A 17,203-nucleotide genomic window follows, 5' to 3' on the forward strand; every position below is an offset into this window, starting at 1 on the left:
ACAGGGGTAATGCTGCCTTGCTGGTCAATAATTTATTTATATGAACAGGATATTATTTAGCCTTTTGGCTGCAGAGTTTTAGCCTTAATTTCTCAGAGTCCTGACTGCTGCTCTGTGCCTTAGGTGCCATAGTCTCTCTACTGCTAAGGGCTTTCCAATTGCATTTCTGTATCCTGCCTCTCAGTTGGAGCTCTGCAACCTTTCATGGATGCTGCTGTTTTCCAGAACCTTCACGGCACTATTTTTCCTTTGTTCTCCTGCGTCGTTTCATGTTCTATTTGTTCTTATGACATTACACCTGCAAAGACATTACTATTGCAGCACATACTCACCAATTGCCTCTGTTGTGATATTCACCCCTCTTTCTCCCCCTTTTTCCCATTACTTGTTAGTAGCTTTTGCTTTATATTAGGTGACCTAATAACACAGATGTATGAGCTTAAAAAGCAACCAGCCACGCAGCATCCGCCCTGATCAAAGTGCGTTCCAATTAGTGCTAATAGCGCTGTAAGCAGAAACAACCTGTAGGGAGTTTGAGAGGATGCTAATGAAAAACAGACGGTTGCTATGGGACAGATACCCAGGGGAGGAGACTCACCTGGGGAACTCCCCACACACTTCTCCTCACAGCTGGCTACTGTGGTCACTTTTCCCTTTCCACTTCCTTTTTTTTTTTTCTTTCTCTCTCTCCCTTTTAGTTCTTATTTTTCTCCAAAAGTAAATTTCCCTGTTAGAGATGCCATCAGCTACAGTCTTTATGCACGTGAACCTGTCTCAATATGAATTGCGTAGCACTGACTTTTAGGATAGGGAACTTAGGTTTGTAACCTCACATTTAACTGTATTGAAATGCCTTTTTTTAAGCTGTTCTCAGTTTGCCAGATTGCTTTGTATCAGCAAAACTGTTTAGGAAGTCATGCTTTGGGAACTTAGCAAAAAGGAAAGATGCATCAAAAAACACTTCTGAAGAGGTTTGTCTGAGATTGCTGCTATTCAAGGTTTTAACTAATCTAGACAATGGAAGAACACTTATCAAATTTGCAAATGATACTGATCTGTTATGAATAGTGGTGACTTTGAGAAAATCACATTTTAAAAGATCTAGGACAGCTGGAGAGATGGTCTGAAAAACTAGTATGCTGTTCAGGCTGGAACAATGAACTGTGCAAATACAAAGCGGAAACTCAATGAAGTAAAATTCTGTAAAAGATTTAGAAGCAGGGAGACCACAAGCTGAACAGCATTAAAGGATGTTACAGTCATAAACAGCAGAATGCCCTAACCTAGGTTATGTAAAGCAGAAGTGTAAGTTATGATTATATATAATCCTTCTTCTCTACTTAGTATGTCTCAAGGAGGAAAAATGCCTACATGTGGATACTGCACTTGAAGAAGGATGTTTATGAACAAAAAAGGATCCAGACAAGAAATCAAGATCGAGAACATAAATTATAAGAAAAAGCAGTTCATGATCTAGTTGTCCTAGCATACAAGAAGATAGAGAGGAGAGAACAGGGCATGGCAATATAAGAATATTTTCTAAATATCCCAGTTATTAATGATAGGGAATAATTTGGTTTGGATGTCTATGGTGAAGTTGATAAGAATAATGGGCATAAATTGCAGCAGGAAAATTTGTTAGACCTTAAAAACCCCCCAGCATTTTCTAATAGTAAGGATAGTGAAGCACAAAAATGCATAGATGGTGAAAATACTGAGGACTCCATCACTGGAGTCCTCGCTCAGTGTCAGAAGTCTCTGACATCTGTGAGAAATGACATAGCGCTTTGTTGCTGCTCTTGCTTTAGAGTACCAGAATGTAAAATGTTTAAGACGATTAAGCAATTTTAAGAATTCCTTTGGACCTCTTTCTTTCTCAGGGTAGATGGGGATTTGGCAGAGGGAGCTGAGAAAAAGAGCTGTCTCAAGTAGAGGAATCCTGTTCCTTGTTCCCCCTTCCATGCCAGTCTTTGGAGCAGACCTATGAGAAAGAAAAAACACTTCTCCTGTTCTGTCTCCTAAATGTATCATCCCTGCCCCTCCTTATTTCTTAGAACTGGGTCAGCCACAAATCACTTCAATCGGAATTATGCTGACAACACTTACTTTCATCTTCAATGTACCCCTTCCAGTCAAATGGAGTCACTGTTGAATTAACCAATGTACCATTTTCACCGATGGTGCTGTTTAGCTGGAAAGTAATATTTGTTTCCAAAGTAAAATTTTCTGGAGGCCACTGCAGGCATTTATTCCTCAAGTTGCCCATGAACAGCTGCAGCCCTATTAGTGCAAATACACTCAGACAAAACACAGTCAGGATCATTACATCCGAGAGCTTCTTCACAGACTGAATCAGGGCTCCCACGATAGTCTTCAAGCCTGCAAATGCAAAGGAATTTTTATTTTGATGTTCAAAACTTTTTTAAAGCATAAAAACAACAGTGTCTCCCAGTAAAGTTATAGATTTCATGCAGAAGCCCAAATAAATGATCGTAATGTCTGTGAAATAACATTTTTGTGAGGAGCTTTTTCACTTGTGAAAATGAATAAAGAGCTGAAACTTATGTTCATTTGAAACTGTGAATGGAATGAGTTGCATATATTTCAAAATGCTTGTTTTAATGCATTTTAATGCTAAAACAAGTGACTTTTTTATTCATGATGTGCATGAATCTCACATAAAGTCTTCTTTCTTTTAATTGTCAATAACTCTTGCCCCAAACCTTTGCTACTATCAGTTTTATAACATACTAGATTTAGAAGACAGTAGTAAACAACCTGTTCATCAATAAATAGGATTAAAATTTAATGCTATAAAACTGGAGATGGTTTGGAAAAACACAGAATTTTAAGATAATAAATCCCCCATGCGATGCCCATGCTATTCTTTATTATCTTATTCCTTCTTCTTACTAAGTCAACATTTCAAACAGTTCTATTTTTAGACACAAATATTCAAAACAGGTACCACAAAACATCATGTAGGAAAGATACACATGGGTAAGAAAACTTCAGGGCTACTGATACTCGTTGAATGTGGAGAAGAAAGCTTGACATCATACGATGCAAACCACACACGCTGTGTACTGCAATGTCTCATGCAAGAATCCGTTAAACTCAAAGGCTGATTTCAAAAGGAAAGAGCTCATGTTAAAAAGCAATGAATCAGAGATTTCAGAGAATTCTGATATCTTCCGATTCCTGCTTTTTTTGTGGAAAGAAATAAGAAAATATGAAATCTGTTTCAGTGAATTAAAGTCAGCCTCAGTGTTTAACCTAGCTCTCACCTGGAATGACTGATATTGTTTTCAAAGCTCGGAGAACTCTGAATGTTCTCAACGCTGAGACATTGCCCAGGTCCACAAACTCTGTCACATATCTGTAATAGGGGAGTTCACACACAAACACAATGACAGGATAAAAAGGAACAGTTGGGAGGTACAAGGGGCCTAACACCTTACACCAGTTACTTCTTACCTGGGATTACAGAAATAGTTTTCAAAGCTCTCAATACTCTGAAAGTTCGAAGAGCTGAAACATTGCCTAGGTTTACAAATTCTGTTACATACCTGTAGGATTAAATCACAGTTATTCAGAATTTACGCAAAGTTTATGCTACTTACTTGGGTCTTTCATCAAGACCACTTTGGCGTTTTTACCAAAAAACTAAATAGCAACAGTCAGAGGTTTACCTTTCACGGCAGTTTGCCTTGCATTAATATGCTTTCAGAGCCTTCAGTTAAATTAAGTGTCTCTGAAGTGAATCACAGTGATTTAACTTTGCAAGCCTAAAATTTATCTAGACTAGAGTGGTAAGTTTGGAGAATGAAGTCAAAGGGATGCTCCTTTTCTGCTCAGAGAAAAAAATGCAGGACATGAAATTAGCCTCTCTAATACTAGCTGTACTAATGGCTTCTGCAGTATTTACATTTACACCAAAATACACATGTTAGAATGTGAAAATTGTTTTAGACAAAATAAAATCCATACAAGAATTTCCAGTTAATGAAATTGATATGTATTGATACTAATTTCATGCCCTTTTTGCCCTTCACTTTCAAAGAAAAAGCAAGAAACAAAAACTTACGCAAAGGTGATGACTGTGAAATCGAGCCAGTTCCATGGATCTCGAAGAAAAGTAAAATCTTCTAAGCAAAAGCCCCTTGCAATGATTTTTATGAGTGACTCAAATGTGTAAATTCCAGTGAACGTATATCTGGAAAATAGAAGAAAATTTAATCAAAACAAGTGGCAACATTTTTGCCCTCGTATTCTGATAGAAATCTGATGATCAAATGAAAGAGTTTTTTTTATTTCAAAACTGGAAAAGAAGTACAGTAAATAAGCAATTTCTTCTAAAATGCATTATATTCATCATTTATACCTGTGTATTTACATGCATTAGTTTTGACATGCTGTTGGAGTACAGCAGTCCTGATCTTATATATAGATTAAAATAAATAGATCCAACAAAAAAAGACATATATTAAAAATTTCTTGGTGACAGTTTAAAAGAATGCAACACTAGATCTGTTACTGTTAACCAAGGAAGTTGTGAGCACAAGTTACTGGATACTGTCTAAATCGCTAACGCCTAAACCATCTAGTATTAACTCTAAAAAGGGAAGAACGCAAGCACGCACTGGATTCTCACTTTAGGAATGTTTTTGCTTATATGCTGTTCTTAACTGGGCATGGTTCTGCTATCAATGCTGTGACTCAAAGGAGGGGTAAAAATACGAGGTGGATGCTAAACTGTAAAGATGAGAGAAAACTAGTGGAATCTCAGTAGACTGTTATTTGTGAACAACTTTTTTTTTTTTTTTTAACCTAGTCACTCTACTAGGAGATTTAAATAATTATTTATTTAACATTTCTACATAGTTTAGAGAGGAAACAGTATTAGCGTTTCATACTAGCTCCTGCCAGCACCCACGACTGCAGGTACTGGTGTGCTGACTCCTGGAGAAACAGTCAAAGATACCTTTAAATAGCATATGCAACTTACTCTACATTCTTTGTCCAGTCTGGAGGGTTACTCATGGTCATAAATACACAGTTGGTCAAAATAGTGCACATGATAAGCATGCTGAATAATGTAGATATTGTTAAGGAAAACTCAACAGTAGTTCATAAAATATCACATCAGCCATACATCTTAAGCACAGTGAAATACTGTCACTTACAAATCTTTTAGACATTAAACATTGCACACATGTTTTGCTTAACCTGGTAGCTTGCACTTATTAAACTTTAATATTAGTCATGCTTTGTTGATGTTCTGATCCAGATTTGTTGATATCCTCATGTTTTGTTTTCAGCTGGTAACAGCTACCAGCCAAACCCTAAATAACTTGCAGAAGAATAATGGCTTAGTTAAGTACCTGCCATGATTAGAAGTGTTAGTCTTTCACTTCTACAGTTTTGGGACTAAAGTCAACAGCTGGCATGTGCAAGGTAAAAAAAGTTTATCTTGTTTACCCTAATTCAGAGCTGTAGTGAAAGCACACGCCATCCCAGCAGCTGGCACTGCCACAGAATACTGATTTTAGTTGCTGAAGTGCCTGTATTCCACATTTCCTTACCAGTAGCTTAGTGGTACGTGCTTCAGTCAATGAAATAGAAATCTATAGAAATCTCAGATTAAGGTGAATAATTTTCTAATATTTTGTGCTCTCTCAAAACATATGTTAGCAGCAAAAGAAGCATCTCTTCTTCTACCAATACTAGTTCAGCAGTATCTTGAAAAGCATGGAAAACTCAGAAGATTAGAACAAAAAATAATTTTTATTTATAGTTCCAGCAAGGAACAATTATGAAACCCAGACTAACAGCCCAAAGGGGCTTGTGGTAGAGAGGTGGGACTGTTCACTGGGGTTTCATTATAACCAAAGCCATGTTCTTGGTTTACAACATCACTGGTTGCAGACACACTGCAGTCCTTCCCTTTCTGTGGCAATAAAGTAAACTCTATTATTCAAACATTTGGAAATACTGAACCAAATTAGACCAAAACCTGATCCAAAATGGCCACATGATGGCAGCAAAAAATAAGAACCTCTACACCTTTGTGCCAAATGGTTAACTCAACTCGAATTTTTCCTCTAGTCATCTTTGTAGATTACGTGTTCCTTAAAAACTGTTGCATCAACATAACTGTCAAAGAAGCTAGCTTAGACTGAAGAAAGCCATTTACAGATAAATTTTATATATGAGTCCAAGATTTTTTATTTTTATTTTTTAAAAAGCAAATAGATAGCATTTTGTCGTTTGGGGTATATTTTTATGCTACGGACAAAAGCAAAAAACAAACAACAACGCTCCACCCTACATGAAGGAGGAATAAGAGAAGTAACATCTCAGCCTAAAATTTGCGAAAAATTGGTGTAAACATTAAGATCATTGCTTATAGGTGCTGAAAAATTCAAACTAGAGCGTATCTTTTCAAATATTCAAATCACAGTGAAAGATTTAGCTGCCAGTTTCCCATAGATAGGTGGGTGACCTTTGTCTAAATGCCTGACCAACCTGTGAACATTGTAATATCTTTCATTAAGTCAATCAATTCGAGGATCATGTTGTCATACAAGTTCTGCACAGTAAAAATTGTTGTTCAGTGGCTTAGAATAAATTACTAGAATGCCTTACAATGTTTGACCTACCAGTCCGCAGACAAATCTATAGAATCTGACAGTATAATTGGGCAACATCTTTAAATGAGAATCCATTCGGGTAGTTGAAAAACTTGGAGAAACTGCCTGGCTGTGGCCTCAGGAGGATCATAAAACAGCTAAAGTAGTGGAATGTCCTCTTAGGTGAGCCCTATGCAGTGTATTACGTGTTTACAGCTGGGGTCATTCATAACAAAGGCCACCGGCAGATCCTGGCACACAGCTCACTCTGTACTTGTCACATCTGTGAGCTCTATGGCCAAAGTGCCCGTCACTCCCAAAGGGAGCAGGTGCTCAGTAAGGGCTGACTTTGAGATGTAAACTCCGGCCATGCTTTCCCTTATCGAAATCTTAAACATAACTGCCACATTTAGTGCTATTGTCTCCCTTCTCCCACATTTGGAGTGTGTAATTTACAACCCCAAAGTTCCCTGAGTTTACTATTTTATGTTCTATAACAATTCAACTATACACATAGGTAAATTATTCTGATCGTATTGTCTTTTTCACGCTCCTCCTGTACAGGCAAGCCGCAGGGTCAGAGGCACTACACAGCCTCAAGCTCATCAGTTGCTGGAGCAGGTCAAGTCTCTTATTGCCTGTGTGGAACTGGTGGAAGATGAAGATTGGAAAAACGCAGATATTGCTCAATGGTTTCACAGGTTCCTGCTGGCAGTCAGGCCACACTGAGTAACACGGCGATGTCAGCTTCCAAAGGCTAGCACAGGGGTACTTAGCAGGTACTGTTTTTCTCTAGAGCATCTCCCAGTTCCTTTCTAACACTCCTTGCGCTCTGCAGCTGCAGCCACTGCCGGGTCCCTTTTTTTTTGTCTGCTCATCCCCCCACCTATTCTTCCTTTTTCTTCCTTCCCTATTAATTGCCAAAGTCTGCCCATCTCCCGTCACTCTTGCGCTCCCCCTCAGTTCCACACTCTACCTTAACTCGAGTCAGGCAGGCAAAAGGGAGGGAAAAATTAAAAAAAGCAGGATACCAGGAGGTGAGTCAGCAGAACATGAAAGAGAGAACTTCATGCTGCTACCACTTCCTGTATCTGGCATTACAATAGGTAACAACAGTGAGGAAAAATAATTGCAGGGAAAGTCTCTGAGCACCAGGAAGAGACACACTCTGTTTCTTTGCAGACGGAGCAACATCTGACCACGTGTCTGAGCACACATGATCAGAGCGCCCTATGCAAAGGTTCAGGGAATTCAGAGGACGTACTGATGAAGGTTTTCCAACCAATTTGCCAATTTCATTGTGCTTAACACACATTTCTCACACCGCAAGTGAGACATAGCTCTCTTACAAAGGCCAAAATACCAAACACCTACCTCAAAACATGAGGGCAGTAGACCTTCTTGGTGCAAGTCAGAAAATTATTAAAAATAATAAACAGTATTACCCCCAATCATTTTTCTTATTGGTAGCTAACCTTGTATAAGTAGCTGAAATCTAAACTGCATTATGGAACATACTGTATGGTTCTTAGTTAAATACATTCATATTTGCGGTGTTGTACCATACTGAATTAAAAATTAAAAAAAATTTAAAAAGAAATAAAAAGAACTAAAGAACCTATGCATCTATTCTTATGTTTAAGAAAAACAAAACAAAAAACCTCAAAACCAATCATATCTGTATCAAAGATAAAAATAGCCCATCCCATTGCTGACTGCTTGAAAAAGAAAGCGGCCCATGTAGTGAAAGGAAACCTCCTTCTACAATAAAGCTAATTTACTTGATTGCTTCTGTTCTGACTGCCATCATGACCAGCTGGGTCCTCTTTGAACAAAATTAGGAGGAACTTAAAACTAAAACCAAAACCAAATGCCATATTCAGTACACATTTCAGTAAAAAACATCACCCACAACTAGCACAGATGCAGGGTTGCAAAGTATTGTAAATCGGAGTCTAGAACTTGACTAGATTAGAGGCTTCAATCTAACAACATCTGGCTACGTCTTCTCACGTCACACCACTGCCGTGTCTGTAGGTCTCTGTGAGGTCCCTTAGCTACTGTCCCCAGTTGCCCCCGACTCCTCTCCAGAGAGCCTCCTCCCCTTCTCTCACTGCTTTAACTTCGGGGGAGCTCAGACAAAAAGATCTGCTGAGTCAGCAGCAATCAGCCTTGCTTCTTTTTCCAAAGGCCTAGAAGATTGTGCCAGCAGTCTTGAATAATAAGGCTTCTGCTTTTGACTGTTCCATGTTAAAAGCTGTCAAACTTAAGTTTTCATTTGGTGCCAGTCCTGCGGTTTTGCGAGAAAAGCCCACCAAAGCGTCACCCTCTAGAAATCCCCATCAACCTGTTACGAACATCAGTCACCAATCCCCCACACCAGTCTGAAACTTGACCTTGTGCCCTGTCCCATCAGTTGCGGTCCTCCAACCTGCCCACCACCTGCACCTACAGATGCTTTGCGAACCTCCTGCAGCGCTGCTGCCAAGCCTGCCTGGCAACCTATTAAATTTGGCAGAGGCTTACGGTGCAACTGGGCAGGTCTGAGAATCTGAGATTCATCATGCAGGAACTAGACTTCCAGGTGTACCGCTGCTATAAAGCTGGTCTGGAGGATGGCCTCAGAAGGAGCCCTAAAAAGTAATATAAACCTACTCCTGAGCCACTCCTGAACTGCTGCCTATCTGCCTAATTGCTTGCAAAACTCATAGCTCTTCTGGACTTTGTAAGCACAAACATTGCTGGTTTGGTTTGGATTTTTTTAGAGAAAAAAAAAAAGAATACCTAATTATTTTACGATTAGGCTTCATAGCACAAAAAACCCAAAAATTTCAAAAATCTGAAGAAGCTTCTCAGAAAAATTCATCAACATGGATTCTGAAATTCACATACAGATTTCTACAGCAGAAGTATTTAAATTCAACAGAATAGCCAAATGCATCTATATCATACATACATATTTTCTAGTACTTATAAAACCTTACCATAAGTCTTCCACTGTAAAATAAAAATAAAATTAGTCTATGAAAACCTTTATTTACAATGAAATAGAAAAAGTTATGAGTTTTTCACATTTCAGTGTGCAACATTTTGAGCAACCATTGAAAAAGGATATGAATGTACCAAAATCTTAATAGCTATTTTTCTAAGAGGATTGAAGGGAGTTAAAATGTACAGGGCAGAGGTGGCACTGAATCGGAAGATTGCCTTCCCTTTATTCAGTACTATAAAGGTCTGAAAAAGAGAAAGAAAAGACATTTTATAAATCTGCATTCTCTTCAGATGCTCATTTAAAAACTGTTCCTAGTAATGAATCACCAAAATTGTGACTTTTTGAATAGCTAATACACAAAAGGCATAACCAATTTTTAAAATAAAACTTATTTCCAGGACCTACCTGATGTACCTGACATACAAAAATATCATTTTAAATATAGAACAGGCAATTAATTCATGCTTTTATACTACTTCTTCATTAAACAACTTCAGTAAAGTAACATGATACATTTACATGATGTGTTTCTTGTAAAAAAAGGTGTAGAGACTATTAACTAAAATTATAATTTTATTTATCCTTTCCCCACAGAAAATTGCTCTCTCTTCCTGTTTGAAATACCATAAGCAGGGAAACCGTCCCTGTGGATGTTAAGGATGTGTTAGCAAGATAAATCCTTATAGAAACTGTTTTAATGGACTACCCATTAGATTATAATTTTTATTCTAGCCTGTTTCTTGCTTTTTGTGCTAAGGAGAGAGAGAAATAGCAATAGCACATACAGCCATTATTAGGTAGATCTCTGAGGACTGTGGACATCCGAACACCCCTTACCAGAGCAGATGAAGAGCTACATGCCGGAAGACCTCCCTGCAAAATTGTGGATTGCAGGTGCGAAGCTTTCCCAGAACTTACATACTCGTTAAATATAAATGTTAACAGCTGAAGAGCCTGTCAAATTTAGAGAAACTTAAAGACATGCAAACCTTAATTCGGAGAACTCTAGAAGACCCTGTAGGCTGTAAGCTTGTCTATTTTTCTCAAATAAATCTGTGAGCCAAAACCAAAGGGTGTGAGTGCAAACCCTGCAAGCATTGCTTTGATCCCGCTGTAGGCCAACACGGCTGCAACAGCATTAACGCTGCAGCAGGGGAAATGTGACTGTCAGGTTTCTCTGTGGCACTAAGGCGTTCTTCAGCTGCAAGATCAATCAGAAAAGAATGAAAAACACTGCAGAAGGTAGGCTCAGTGACTCAGAAGAAAGCTGCATGCAGTGGAAGGGATGATGCAAGGATTATAGCCTATTTTCAAACTGAAATAAAAGATATTGAAGAAATTGCCCAGGAGAAATGTCCAAAACTGTTTTTTATTTTGTCAGAGCTGTACATTTCATAAATAAGCTATGATAAAGCCTTCTTGATTTTCATTACATTGCCAATGAAATGAGCTATAAACTCAAATACCAGTGGAAATGTGGGAGAGGGCATTTTGGTCCCTTCTGATGTCTGCGACATCAAGCATCGCTTCAACACTGTAAGCAAGCGGACTACAAAGCTATTTCTGGGAAGGCTAGCAGACAGAGAAAATATGCCAAGGAGGTTCAAGAAGGATGATTCTTCAGTCTGCTTAGGTTGGGAAGCTTAGTATGTATGGACCACGAAATACAGATACAAATCTCCAAGCGCACCCAAGAGGTGATGTGAGGTGTGGAGATCAGGGTTTCCACCAGTCTGTGACAGATACCAGGTACTGAAGGCAGGGAAGCAGGGATTAAGCCCTGAGGAAAGTCTGTCCCCCAGTCCCAACACATTTGCTGGCTTCTACCCTGAGCTGTCCCTCCATCATAGCTCCACGTGGCAGACCTTCCCATAAAGACCAAACCTTTTAAGAGTAAGGGACATTAATAGCGCGACTTTATATTGTCTTGGGTACAAACTCAGGATGTGTAGAAAAGGTTTGAGGTATTTATTCGATTTATCCACTTCTGCACAGAAATGGAGAATCTGCGTAAGAAACTGAGGATAGTGGAATAAAGTCTGAGCTAATATTTCCGAATTACGCTTCCAGTTATGGATCACAGACAATAACAACCTTCAAAGCGTGACTGCAGATGACCCGACCTTAAATGAAGCTTTCATTTTAAATACTGAAGCAACCAAGCAGATCAATGATTTTTTGGCACAATGTTTTAACACGCCTCACGCCCCAAGGGGGAAGGTGAGTTTCTCCTCTCAGGTCTGTCCCCAGCCCCCAGGACTCACAGCTCAAAAGCCTCCAGCTCCTGCTCTTGGCTTTTGTAACTATGAGGTAGTTGACAAAATACATTAAAAAAATGACACTCCCTACTAACTTTGTATCTAAGACTACACCACCTACGTTTAGTCAACCTACATTTTTAAAAAAATCTTTGAACACAAGCGTATTAAACATACATCGCTTTTCTAACGTGTCTTATGGAAAATAACAGCATGCTGGCACAGCTCCAGTTTTAGTTGGAAGCTGCTGCTATTTTGGCTGTTCTACTTTCTGCTGCCCTGCATAAGCAGAACCAACAAGACATAAAATCTCTACCTCAGTTTTAATTTTTCACTCAAAGCATCTTTGTGACTGGGGCCTTCAGAATGACTTTGCTGGTCCTCTGACTTCTAGCCTGAAACGTGAACTAAAATAGTGTCTTACCTCTGAAGAAGAATTTTCATAAAAAGTACAGATAACAGCTGATATTCAGTCCCTGTGTAAGCTTCCCTCCCTGGTAAGCCTGCTATATCTCACTCCAGTTTCAACCCAGATGCAAGCCAACGTGTAGGCAGTGTGGATGAACATGAAGTATTGTACCCAAAGCTGTGAGGACAAAGTAGATATACACTGAGAAAAGCTAAATAAATTCTAAACAAATGGTAAGATTAATGTTCATATCTGAAGGATTATGAATACTTTTCAGGTCTTAGGTTTTATAAAATGCTTTAATCATTTTATAATAAGGAAATCTGTTCACACTAAATGTATTTAAATGTGAATATAAATTCAAAGAAATCCCCGAAGAGAAGTCCCTGATTTGATGCTTTTGCATCTGTAACCTGGATCCCAGTTCTGTAACTTCTGCCATATTTGATATAAAACAAGAAACTGCATTCTTAGCAGGGCAAAGAAGGGGAAGGAGTATTTTGAGAAGATGCAGCTAGGAGGGAAGAAGAGTCTGCACTGAACAAAGATACGGTCTCTGAGAATCTCATGGGACAGAGTTCCCAAAACTTTATTTCTGCTCTCTTTCCTCCCAGTCAGCTTTAAATGTAGTTTCTGGAAGGCCACATTTAGCAGGCTGACTGCTACTCCATTGCACTTCTACTTCCTAATAGGGCCTTCCGAAATTCAAGAGGTGACATACTGTTGAGGTGGTCCTTAGGTTCTCAGGAAAAGCCCCAGGGGCAGCTGGAACAGGATATTCATGGCATATTGGAAGCTGGCATTTCTTGGGTTTGTGGTTATCTTTTGAAACCACGTTTTCTAGCAAGACCTTAATTTAATTGCTTTGCTTAAACTTTTCACTTAAAATTCTTTCACTTCCAACAATCAAAAATATCTAAAGTCACTAGTGCATTCACATTTTCTGATGTGAAGAAGTAAATAAATTTTACAGAATCTTTTTGTTTCTGCAGCCCAAGACAAGTCTGGGAATCCCAGAAGCTACTGGCCTGATCACATTAGGGACTCTTACTACCAAGTACCAGGAAAAAAGGAGGTGCCTTTTCTGAGAAGACGTTGTTCAACATCCTTCTGGCAAGAGACAGGGCATGATCTGACAATCAGCAATGCTATATCTATCTTCTGGCAGGAGGAAAGTGAAATAAGACTTATTTAGTTCCACCTATTCTTTCCCTCCTCTTTCATGTAGCAGCCTAGGATCAAGAGAAAATAGCCAGCCCTTAAAGCATGAAACCAAGTGGACCAGATTTTGATGCATGGCTGCACGTCTTAGGGGGTTCCAGCTGATCTTTTCTCTGTAGACAGTGATGTGAACCTCCTTGATCATTTGTGAGGGCAGCTTGAGCATGAACAGACAATTCTACTGGGAGCACACTGATTTGCCCTGACCCAAAAGTGGAACACACAAAAAAGCACATCCAAATTCATTTTTACTCAATTTTGCATTAAAAGAGAGCATTGCAACCATTTAAAATGCTGAACTTATCAGTTCCTAAATACCAGCGTTATTGACCATCAGTCAGCAGCACTTCCTTATAATGAGATCATAAGTATATAAGAACAGGTATTGTACAATATTATAATAAAATAATTCTGTTCCAAGGGTACAATTGCTGGCATTCAGGCTATCTGTGATACAGTGTAAGTCAATAATACGATCAGGGGTGAAAATTTGCTACAATGGGCTGTTTTGTTTTCAAACAATCGTTACAAATCTTTTCCTTTTCAACTTCAGATTAATTCTAGGTATGAATATGTCCTCTTTGGTTGTAGGTTTTGCAAAGAAGCATAGTTACAAAGCCATAAAACTAGCACACCTATCTGTTTTTGTTTCTCTTAAGAGGCATTCCCATTTTTAACTTTTCATATCAGGGCTACTTTATACACACATTTAGGCTCTCACACCAGCTTAAACTTTTATTTACTCCTGTCTTATTCTGTATTAAGAGCCTCCAGCTCTGGAGCCCTTAACACAAGAAGAACATGGACCTTTTGGAGCAGGTCCAGAAGAGGGCCACAAATATCATCAGAGGCCTGGAGCACCTCCTAGAAAGACAGGCTTGGGGAAGAGAAGGCTCTGGCAAGACCTTTCAATATTTCAGTACTTAAAGGGAACCCGTAAGAAAGATGGGGTCAGTCTTTTTAGCAAGCCTGATTGTCACAGGACAAGGGGTAATAGTTTTGAACTAAGAGAGGGTAGATTTAGACTGGGTATGAGGAAGAAATTTTTTACAGTGAGTGGTGAAACGCTGGAACAGGTTGCCCAGAGCAGTCTTGGATACTCTGTCCCTGGAAACATTCGAGGTCAGGCTTGATGGGGCTCTAAGCAACCTGTTTTAGTTAAAGATGTCCCTACCCACTGCAGGTGGGTTGGACTAGATGACCTTTAAATGTGTCTTCCAATCCAAAACATTCTATTACTCTATGAAATAGCACGAACAAACCTATTGCTTAAAAAAAGTCCCAAGGATGAAATGTAAGACACTCTAGATGATGTTTCAACATTCAGTGCACGTAAAAACACAGTAAACTTGTTCAATCTTACTACAAAAGTCAGGAAAAAACCCTCAGAAAATGGGTTGTAATACTTGCATATGAGGCAAATGATGCATGATTTCACTCATGACTTGATGTTGGAATAAAAAAGATTGTCCTCACATTCTTGTATAGGTTTCCTGAATAAGCACTGCGTATCCCTTGAACTGTGCTGTAGGTAACCATTTCTATTGCCTGTCTGAAAGTTTGGAAGCTAAACAGAGTTTTTGTCATGCATAGTTTATGCAGAAATCTTAACACAGATCTGAAGCAACAGTGGCATCTGCTAATCTGTACACTCGTCCTCAATCTTTCTTTCAAATAAGCATTTTTCATCATTCCAGTATTTTTCATTAGATTTCCATCATTTCAGATAGATGCTTCCCCAGGCAGAAATATAAAATATCTAACCATCATGCATCAGTTGTCAGACTCGCATTGGGAGAGGTGTGCCAATTGACTTCTTGGCTTTAAAAGGTAGAATTCAGAGAGAGATAAAAGAGAAAGCTGAACTGTTAACTGCTACAGAGGTAAATGCATTGACAATTAAGAGTCCTTCACATCTTCCTCAAGATGTTTACTTCTGCTTCAGGCTTTTCTCAAACTCTTTTTCCTTCTGAAACCTGCAGGAGCATCAACCACAAACGATAATCTCAAAAGACAAGTGAAACAAGATAAAATTCTTTCCGGAATTCACATATGGCTAGATAAGAAAATCTAGGAATTAGATATTTTCAAGTCAAATTACTGATGTAAAATTAAAATTAATGTTGGATTTCTGTTAGGGAAGTCTATTTTCTTCCTACCAAATGAAGAAAAAATGGAGAGAATTGTAGTGTGTGAGATACTCTTGCCTTGTCTTTGACTGGCAGGGCTGTTTCTGTTTCTGTCCTGCAGAAGATTAAAGCACGAGCATAGAGATGGTGTGGACTTCAGCACAAAGAAGAGAATTCCAGTGGGTACGTGACTTGCCCATAAAATTTACTTAGTGTGCAAATAAAGAGATTCTTCCTTCCAGCAGTAAACTAGTTGAATACATTCTGCTGATTTCACTCCATGTCTTGCAATCCTACCATCAGATCTGGCTGATATAGTAAGTTTTCGGCTCCATCTATGAAGGAACTAAAAGAGTCTTCCATTTCTAAGGGTCTGGAAGTGTACCTGTAGGTCATGCCTATCACGTGTCTGTTTTCACTGTAAGACACAGAAGACGTTGATTTGACTATAAAGGTCCAGGATGAGCTGTGGGCAGGTAGGGATATAATTATATGTGATTGTGTATCATAAAGAGACACAATTAGTACAGACCTCTACAAGGCCTGCTTTTATAGAAATGCATCTTTTATCTTTGTAAAAGTAGAACTGTGATTTGAAGATAAATCTTCATACACTGTGAATGGCAGATAAAGGCTCTTCCAGAGGCATCAAATAATAAAGATAAAAATATTGTTCTTTCACATGTAGTATTTTCTCTCATCAAAATAGGACTCATAAATCACACAAAATTTAGCAATCTAAGACACTGAGAACACAGCACTTTGTGAAAATCAAAACAACTCCTGTCTCTATATTTATAGAGTTTTCATAATCACAGTATCTAATAATTAAAGTATCACCCAAGCTAGCTATCACTATAAACCACCTGCCTTTTCTGCTGCATATGGGCTGCACCACAGAATCATCCTGAAAGGATTCCAGGGCTCTTCAATGCCAGTTGCACCAGAAATGTATAAATCAGTTTTACACTCTCTTTATGATATTTTTGGGTTATTTATGTGTTTCTCTATTGCTTCTATAAATTTCCTAAGAATTTGCTACCAAAGCAGATTTCTGGGAACAAAATGTGCTATGCATTGATTCATGCTGTCGGTTTTAAATCTGAAGAACCTTAGAGAAAGCGTAGCATGTTGGTGTACTCAGTTTCAACATATATTCATATTTTTCAGCTTTACAAAGTATGCCATCTAGTATGTACACGTTTGTATTGGTATTATATAGTGCTTATAATCAAAGACAATATACTATGTTTCAACTTTGATATAATTGTTCCTTTGATATAAATTCAATTCTATCAAAGGAATACATTTTGCTGTAAATTAAAAGAAAAAGATGAAAGGTTAGTAATCATTAAGGATGATGGATTCTGTCCTGTACCACAGCTAATGATTGCAAAAGCAGCAAAGAGAACCCTAGATTTTCAGACTATTTACTTATACTTTGCTACATCCATTGTTCAACCATATTCTGCAAAGTCATAATGTTACATCTATTCCCAATTTTATTAATTCTAATAGTAATATTACTGCAGAAATTCTCCTTATATAAAGCAGGAAGAGCG

At 38.4% G+C, this 17,203-nt stretch overlaps 1 protein-coding gene across 1 annotated transcript in view; it reads right to left on the reverse strand.

Annotated features, from left to right (window-relative positions):
- LOC104279063 (sodium channel protein type 1 subunit alpha-like) overlaps positions 1–17,203 on the reverse strand; it is a 66,496-nt gene that overhangs the window by 48,669 nt on the left and 624 nt on the right. Inside the window, 5 exon segments of the mRNA XM_009876232.1 lie at positions 2,107–2,379; positions 3,288–3,379; positions 4,088–4,216; positions 5,009–5,098; positions 9,748–9,866. Of these exon segments, the coding sequence (XP_009874534.1) occupies positions 2,107–2,379; positions 3,288–3,379; positions 4,088–4,216; positions 5,009–5,098; positions 9,748–9,866 (703 nt within the window).

Source organism: Apaloderma vittatum, unplaced genomic scaffold (assembly GCF_000703405.1).
Source record: "Apaloderma vittatum isolate BGI_N311 unplaced genomic scaffold, ASM70340v1 scaffold1579, whole genome shotgun sequence".
Lineage (NCBI taxonomy): Eukaryota > Metazoa > Chordata > Aves > Trogoniformes > Trogonidae > Apaloderma > Apaloderma vittatum.